At 43.1% G+C, this 8,332-nt stretch overlaps 2 protein-coding genes across 3 annotated transcripts; one reads left to right on the top strand and one right to left on the bottom strand.

The window, feature by feature from the left end:
* Nucleotides 1-5,037: 5,037 nt before the first annotated feature.
* On the bottom strand, nucleotides 5,038-5,550 carry LOC143551828 (uncharacterized). Its single transcript, XM_077042174.1, has one exon. It carries the CDS (start codon nucleotides 5,548-5,550, stop codon nucleotides 5,038-5,040), a length of 513 nt encoding a protein of 170 aa, XP_076898289.1.
* A 944-nt stretch (nucleotides 5,551-6,494) lies between these two features.
* On the top strand, nucleotides 6,495-8,063 carry LOC143551824 (aquaporin NIP2-1-like). Of its 2 annotated transcripts, none has more exons than XM_077042169.1 (5): nucleotides 6,495-6,688; nucleotides 6,756-6,980; nucleotides 7,134-7,328; nucleotides 7,399-7,460; nucleotides 7,551-8,063. In XM_077042169.1, the coding sequence occupies exons 1-5, from the start codon at nucleotides 6,554-6,556 to the stop codon at nucleotides 7,795-7,797; spliced, it is 864 nt and encodes a 287-aa protein (XP_076898284.1). In that variant the 5' UTR covers nucleotides 6,495-6,553; the 3' UTR covers nucleotides 7,798-8,063. The 2 variants fall into 2 exon arrangements, with proteins under 2 accessions (XP_076898284.1, XP_076898285.1); XM_077042170.1 differs by having other exon boundaries at nucleotides 6,496-6,655.
* Nucleotides 8,064-8,332: the final 269 nt, after the last annotated feature.

The following is an 8,332-nucleotide window of genomic DNA, read 5'->3' as shown; positions in this document are numbered from 1 at the left end:
GCCACAACACTGAAGAATGCACAGACGTAAAGGACATGGTCGAAGCATTTGTCAGAGATGGGACGCTCGCGCACCTCGTGGCGCAATGAACGATGAGCAGGCTGATGCGTGTAGAACCCCAGCTGGGGAAAACACAAATAAAAATTCCAGCTTCAATGTGGAGACTACATGCTGCGTAAAGAACGAGATCCCGAACCAGGTGCGTATCGGCTCGATGGCACTCCCTTCCCAATAACATGGAAGGGAGCTCAATTACACAGTTTGCATGTAGATCAATTCCAAATTTGTAAAGAAAAGGCCAAGAGCCACTTCTAATGGAAATGATTCTCCTTAGAACATCGACGCTGATGATTTTACATTTATACTTTATGAACTATCAACACTGATGCCGGTTTTCACCGCATACATAAGTGTGAAAGTCGTTGCATGGGGAAGGCGGCAAAACCCGCATAAACCCAAAAAACGGCAAACCTTCACGCAGGTCAGTTGAAGGGGAAAAGTTCAGTCATCCCACTAAATGAAAGTGCCGGTCTATCCGCATGAATCATGATAGAGGAAACTGAACACTAACCTATTAACAACCGCGCGTCGAACGGTTAATTTATTCAACACGGATATGCCGGTTTTCACTGCATAATTACGTGGAAAGTCGTTGCGTGGGGAAGGCGGCAAAACCCGCATAAACCCAAAAAACGGCAAACCTTCACGCAGGTCAGTTGAAGGGGAAAAGTTCAGTCATCCCACTAAATGAAAGTGCCGGTCTATCCGCATGAATCATGATAGAGGAAACTGAACACTAACCTATTGACAACCGCGCGTCGAACGGAAAACTTATTCAAAACAAAATTTCTAACAAAAGGATGAGGAAAACCTACACGCAGGTCAGATGTACGTAATGTTTAGCCATCCTACTAAGTGCAAGTGACGGTCCTACCCGCACAATCACGAAAGAGGAAGCAAAACTTCAACCTACTATCTACCACGTTCAAAGGTTAACTTATCCTAACACTTAGAAATTTCAAAAAAGATGAGGAAAACCTCCACGCAGGTCAGATGGTGAAGTTTAGCCATCCTACTAAGTGCAAGTGACGGTCCTACCCGCACAATCACGAAAGAGGAAGCAAAACTTCAACCTATTATCTACCACGTTCAAAGGTTAACTTATTCTAAACACTTGGAAAATTGCTAATTTAAACTAAAGTATGCAAGTCATATAACGTTTATAAAGCAAGGAATCCAAAGAAAGTAGCGGTCTTACCCGCACAAAGATTTATATTTCACAATGATTCATTACAAGAGTGGCCGGGTAACTACCCGCCTACAAGAAAATCTATACAAGCTACTCCTATCCTAACAGTGGGAAGGGATCTTCAGGATCAGGCTTCAGGGCCACTTCCACTTGGACCAGCACCATCAGTAGAGCGTGGTAGTTCAAGGAAAGCTTTAAGGATAGCTAGCCCATCATCAGCAGCAGCAACTTGGTTCACCTTCTCCACCACCGGATGCGGGAAGGCGGCATACTGATTCACTGCTTGGTCATAAACAGCTTCAGTATCAACATTATACAAAGGGAAGTTGGAAGGCGGGATGCCTTTCTCAACGAACCCTAGACCAAGCAGGAAGCCGACCTTTTCCCCATCCTCGTGAGAAGCGTTGAGGGCTGCGCTCATAGCATCGTCATAAGACGTCTCAGCAAAGAACCCTCTCCCCCTTTATATACTAATCGCAATTAATGCGATGCATTTAATCCGGAAGATAGAGAAATCGAAGGTGCAATGAAACTATGACACGTGGCAAAAAAGCAAGCTGGCAACAGCTGTTGACAGGACGCATACCATTAATTTCGCGGCCACGCGCCCGAAAAATCGCGCCCACGCGCCTGAAAAAGCGTCTGGAATGACCATGTACTGTCACGTCACCATAACTTCCTGCACGTCCTGACAGTCAGAAGAAACCGTCGCACGACGTTTCAGACGTTTGGACTGTTCTTATCCTTTCACCAACTCTTCGAATTTCAAAATTCAAAAAGATTCAAAAGTAAGCGGGAAAATACCCCTTACCTTGGCAACCAAGTAACCGTAAGACGGATGCGGGTACAGTGTTAAGGCAAAACCCTTCACATACCTAGCACCCGCAGGGAATTGAAGCCAAAAATAACTTGGCAACCAAGTAACCGTAAGACGGATGCGGGTACAGTGTTAAGGCAAAACCCTTCACATACCTAGCACCCGCAGGGAATTGAAGCCAAAAATAACTTGGCAACCAAGTAACCGTAAGACGGATGCGGGTACAGTGTTAAGGCAAAACCCTTCACATACCTAGCACCCGCATGGAATTGAAGCCAAGAATAACTTGGCAACCAAGTAACCGTAAGACGGATGCGGGTACAGTGTTAAGGCAAAACCCTTCACATACCTAGCACCCGCAGGGAATTGAAGCCAAGAATAACTTGGCAACCAAGTAACCGTAAGACGGATGCGGGTACAGTGTTAAGGCAAAACCCTTCACATACCTAGCACCCGCAGGGAATTGAAGCCAAGAATACCTCGGCAACCAAGTAACTATAAGACGGGTGCGGGTACAGTGTTAAGGCAAAACCCTTCACATACCTAGCACCCGCAGGGAATGGACGCCAGGAATACCTTGGAAGTAAAGTAACCGTAAGACGAGCGCGGGTACAGTGTTAAGGCAAAACCCTTCACTTACCTAGCGCTCCGCAGAGAATTGAAACCAAGAAGGATCTTCTGGGCAATGCTTGCGGACACGGAAATAACATCCCCGCATAGCGGGAACGTCGAGAACTACGTTGTTTGAAGCTCCAGGATGGAATTGGTGGTTTTAACATAATTGATCACTATGTTCAAAACTACCAAAACCTCATGGAGAATCCACACAAGTGGGACTCAACGCTCCTGACTTGCGAGGAGGTTACAGACCTACCCGCATCATACCCAAAGATCAAGCAAGAAACTCGGGAATTTCTGCAAGTGACAAGGACTTCCGCGGGAAGAATCCCCAAGGAAAACCTTAAAAAACCCTTTTCAAAACCCTTTGCTTAAGTCCAAAAGTTCACCTCACTTTATTAAACACTCATGAGAAGAACATTGGACTGGGGGGACTTGAAGAGGTAGGTCCCAGCAGAGCCCAGTTGGACCCGCAAGACTCACCTTGAAGAGGGACGTCTGCGCAGAAACCAACTGGATTCGCAGGACCAACCATGCTCAGAGACGTGACGTCCTTACGCGCAGTACGCAAGCTGTTCCCGCAGGAAATGCCTCCCAATGGTGAAGGACTCTGCCTGTTCCCGCAGCTGCGGATACAAGCCATCAGGGAAGGCCACCCGCGCAGCAAGGCTACACGCACAAGGCACTTAGCTCTCAATCACTCAGTGTCACCTGAAGGAATGAGCAAAGCCGGGGACAATCCCGCACAAAGGCGGGAGGGGGAATACTCCCGCCCATAAGCCAGTCCGTACGATACGGGAAGATCTTCTGTACTGTACCTGACGAGGTATGGGCAAAAGATCTGACTAAAGATATGACAGCTTATTGACAACAGTATGGCGAGCAGCATGCTCCTGTACTGTATGTCACTATTAGCCGCTGCCTACTCACCAACTCCTGTCATACCACGTGCATAGCCGGCAGTTGGTGGAAAAGGAATAGTACACAGCAGGCCTGGTCACTATCAGCCGCTGCCTACCCACCAACTACCAGCAGGGCACGTGCGTAGGCCACTGTTGGTGGAACAGGAATACTATTGCAGCCGGCCACACCTCCTTGGAAACCTACCTTCGGCTATAAATACCTCAAATGGTATGATCATATCTTATCACATTATCATATTATACCTGATATCTGCTCTAGCAATCTCTTAATATACATTTATATTTAAAGAGCAATCTAGTCTGATTCTCACGCCGGAGGGTGGTCACAAGGAGGAACCCCCCCCCCCCTTCTCAGTGACAAGCTCACGGTGTCTGTTTTGCAGGTTATCAGAAGAACCATCTTTTCTGGGTCTAACCCCTCGTGGGAAACATCTATCTAACCCCCAGGTTATCTGTAATCTGCCCGGGGTCCAGTTAGTGTTTCTTCAATCGCCTTTCTTTCACCTTTAACCATCCCCATACGGTACAAACCACCTTCATATCTACCCGCACCAATCAAGTTCCTCTCGCGTAACCCCTGCATGACACAGAAATCGGAAAGAAAGTCACCGCACATTGAAGATCGTTAGCTAAACGCCCAACTGATAATACATTACAATTGAACATAGGAACGTGGAGAACCCCTTTTATTTTAATTCCTCCTGGTATGGTGTATTCCCCCCTACCTGCAACGGGAACGGTTTGACCATTCGGTATAATAACAGGGGCCTCATATGCATATTTCTTTTTATTTTCAAGAAGATCGGTATGGTAGGTCATGTGTTCGGTGGCTCCCGAATCCACAACCCAATCCCCGTCTTTTTGTGACTTACCTGCCATGTTGGAAGTTGGTTCAATTTCCTGTTTAGAGTTTCCAAAATGCTTCAAAAAGATTTGGTATTGTTCACTTGTGAGATCAGGAATAGGGCTTGGTTCCGCCTCGACACAGGCCGCCCTCGGCTTTGCTTTATCACCCTTTGTTTGTTTCCCACCCACCAATCCGGGTATCCAATTATCTTGAAGCACCCATCTCGGTTGTGGCCATCTCTACCACAAAAATCACAATGCTCAATATCTTCATGTCGCTTCATACCCTTTGAAGTACCCTTGGCTCGAGTCTGACCAAGGTGGCTTTCACGTCGTGTGAATGCCTTGAAAGCAGCGGTTTCTGGTTGTTGCTTTCTGTCGGCGGTGATGGCTCGCTGCCTTTCATCTTCTTTCACAAGGTTGAAGGTTGCTCTTAGGTTAGGGGTAGGTCTTGTTGCAAGGATCTGTGTTTTAATGACATTGAATTCAGGATCCAATCCCATGAGAAATTCATATAACTTCCCTTTATCTCGGTGTTCCACAAGGTGCTTACCAACCTCACATGTGCCTTTTTTACAAGAGCACTATGGTGTGGGAAAAACGGATTCGATTTCATCCCACAGTGTGCGGAGTTTGGAAAAATAAGCAGACACAGAAGTTCCATCTTGTAGGGTAACAGCAATTTGTTGTTTTAACTCGAACGCCCTAGGCGCGCTTTCTTTCCCGAATCTTTCGAGAAGATCACTCCATATTTCAGATGCAGTCTCCGCGTATCTTACACTATTTCGGATATCTTTTTCCATGGATGTGGTGAGCCATCCCTTTATCATGGCGTCACACCGCATCCACGTTAAGTAATCTGGGGACGTTATCTCGGGATTTTTGATAGTACCATCGATGAAACCTGTTTTATTTTTAGCAAACAGGAAGTTCATCATGTCTTGCGACCAATCTCCGTAGTTGCTGTCGTTGAGCGCGTCGTTGACGTGCATTTGTTTGGAGTATTCGGAAGCGTGTATGTAGTAGGGTGTGTTTGTATCTGGAGGATTAGTGCCTCCATTGTTTTGGTTCAGGTTGTTCGTCTGGTTGTTTGTCATGGCGGCTGCCGGTAGGGTTTTTGGTTATTTCTTGAACCGCTCTGATACCATCTAAAATAAAAGATGATATCGAAAGTGTTCTTGTGTATTTCGAATGAATATTACAATAGGTATGGAACTTATTAAATACAAAACACAACCATCATTATAAAGGAAAGTGCAAAGTTGTTAGGAGTGATGTAAGGAATGTGGCAGCTGTAAACGGAAGGAATTATGGGCAGCAAATTAAGGAGAAGATTATAGGAAAATTGACCCAAGATATCCAATACATTTATAACTCATGCATTCTAGAAATCCAAAAAGAAAAGGAAAAAAAAAAGATTTAATGAATTAAAACATACATGAAAAGGGAAAAAACTAAAACTAATCGACTAATTTCTTCCGTGTGGACTTCCGCATGATGACGACTACAATAAACGGATTTGAAAAATGATCATTAACCACTACAAATATTTAAAAAGAAAAAACATTATAAATTAAAAGTTCATTTGAAAACTAGTATAGCATATACATACAAAGTCTCATTACTTTTTATTAAATTGTACATCACTTTATTCAACACAACAATTTAAAACTTAATGTTGATTTGAAATAATGTATTAGAAAAAAAATTTCGCTGTTAAAAAAAAAGATATTTAGCATAGCACCTAAGTTCTTTTGTCAATAAATATCCCAAGGATATTAAAGGACAATTTGCAAGTGGTAATGAAAATGAAAAAAGATTAATAGTTTCAATCGTAGAAAATTCATAGTTAATGACTTTTTGGCAACAAACGATGACTCATGATTAGACCCAAAAAAAAAATCTATTTTATTAAATAGTTGAGGCAGAGAATCAGACGTCACAAGACAGCTGTTCATGAAAAGAGGGCCTTAGTTATAAATAAGTAGCGAAAATAAGAGAAAATGAAATAAAGATATTTTATAAATTCAAACTTTGACAACCGCAGGAAAAGAAAAATCTAATCCATTTTGTTTGGTTTTCGGTTCTTGTTGCTTAAACATGTCAAAAACTCAATCTAACGAAGGCGGTGGTGTCGGATACGATGTACCCTTCATCAAGACTGAAACACCAGAAAGCCGTCAGTTTACATTAATATCTAAAGTTGTTTATTATCCTCCTGGGTTTTCTCGAAAGGTAAAGTTTTGGTGTTTAAAAATATAGTTTGTGTAACAATGATGATCGATGTTTGTTTTGTGACCAGGTGGTCGCGGAAGTGGTGGCAACATTCTTGTTGGTGTTTGTGACATGTGGGTCGGCAGCACTTGCCACCAGTGATGAACAGAAAGTGTCGCAGCTTGGAGCCTCGGTTGCCGGCGGGTTGATTGTCACTGTCATGATTTATGCTGTCGGACATATCTCCGGTGCGCATATGAACCCTGCCGTCACACTAGCGTTTGCAACCGTTGGACATTTTCCTTGGATTCAGGTACCTTCGAAATCGAATTAGGAAAAAATTGAGTTAAGAGTTTCAGGTTTTTCGAATGATAATTTGGGCATGTTAGTTTGGGCTACCTGAGAGAGATTATCATTATTGACACGTTACTCAAGTTGTTTGACCCGTCCATGTTTATTTATTTAGGTCCCTATCTACACGGCAGCACAGTTCACGGGGTCCATATTGGCTTCATTCGCGCTACGGATAATGTTAGAACCAATAACGAATCTAGGCACAACCACACCGTCAGGGACAGAGTTACAAGCTCTGATCATGGAAATCATTGTAACTTTCTCAATGATGTTTGTCACTTCAGCCGTAGCAACTGATTCTAAAGCCGTAAGATTTTACACGTGTTTTCCATATTAAATGCATATACTAAAAAAGAAACCTTAAAAAATGTTCTCAGGTGGGAGAGCTAGCTGGTATGGCTGTAGGATCAGCTGTATGCATCACTTCCATTTTAGCAGGGTAAAACTTAATATTCTAAGATACTTCTCTATAAGTTGTGTGCAACCAGAATATTATTTATAACATTAAAATAAAATGAACATTTTGCAGACCGGTATCAGGGGGATCAATGAACCCTGTCCGCACCGTCGGACCAGCAATAGCTAGCAACAACTATACGGGTATATGGGTGTATATCGTTGGGCCGGTAATAGGAACATTATCGGGAGTGATGTGCTACACTTTTATTCGATCAAGCGAACAAGATCAGGAAATATCTTCATTCAAATTTCATAGAGTGAAAAGCAGTGATGAACAACATGCTGTGAAGTACGTCCCGGTTGGTTCTTTGAGATAGCTAATATACTAACATCAATTGATAGAGAGTAAAGGATGTTTGAATGTATATTAGAAAGTTTATAATTCACACCATTTGTAATATAGAATGTTCAATATTCAAGAGTTGATTTAAAACCAGTTGCGGACTTGCGGGTTTGCAGCATCTGGGAAGAACCATAATCATAATTAGGTGATTTGAGGATTTGTATATGGAGATTATTCGAGTTGTGGATTAAAGTAAATGCATATCATAGTCTTAAGTGTTATAGACATTCTGTTATTTTACGGTGTGTTTGCGTGAGAAATCTAGTTTGTAGAATGGAGGCACTTGTATATCAGGGTTAATGTAATACCCTTATATTAAATGATCGATTAAAATTGGTGTGTTATTCTTTTATAAGACCGTTGGGTGTAGTAACCGTGCTCCGCGCTTGGGCTGATGTGATGCTGGGTTGCGTGAAACACCATGTCAGGACGAGCGTGGTAGTCAGAGCGACGAGCGTGATGGTATGGTTCAAATGGTCACATATTAGAGCGACGAGCGTAATGCCGTA

This window comes from Bidens hawaiensis, unplaced genomic scaffold (genome assembly GCF_021521415.1).
Source record: "Bidens hawaiensis isolate Kalapana, Puna unplaced genomic scaffold, B.hawaiensis_p1.1 tig00016667_1, whole genome shotgun sequence".
NCBI classification, from domain to species: domain Eukaryota; kingdom Viridiplantae; phylum Streptophyta; class Magnoliopsida; order Asterales; family Asteraceae; genus Bidens; species Bidens hawaiensis.
This window is presented reverse-complemented; position numbering and strand designations above follow the sequence as displayed.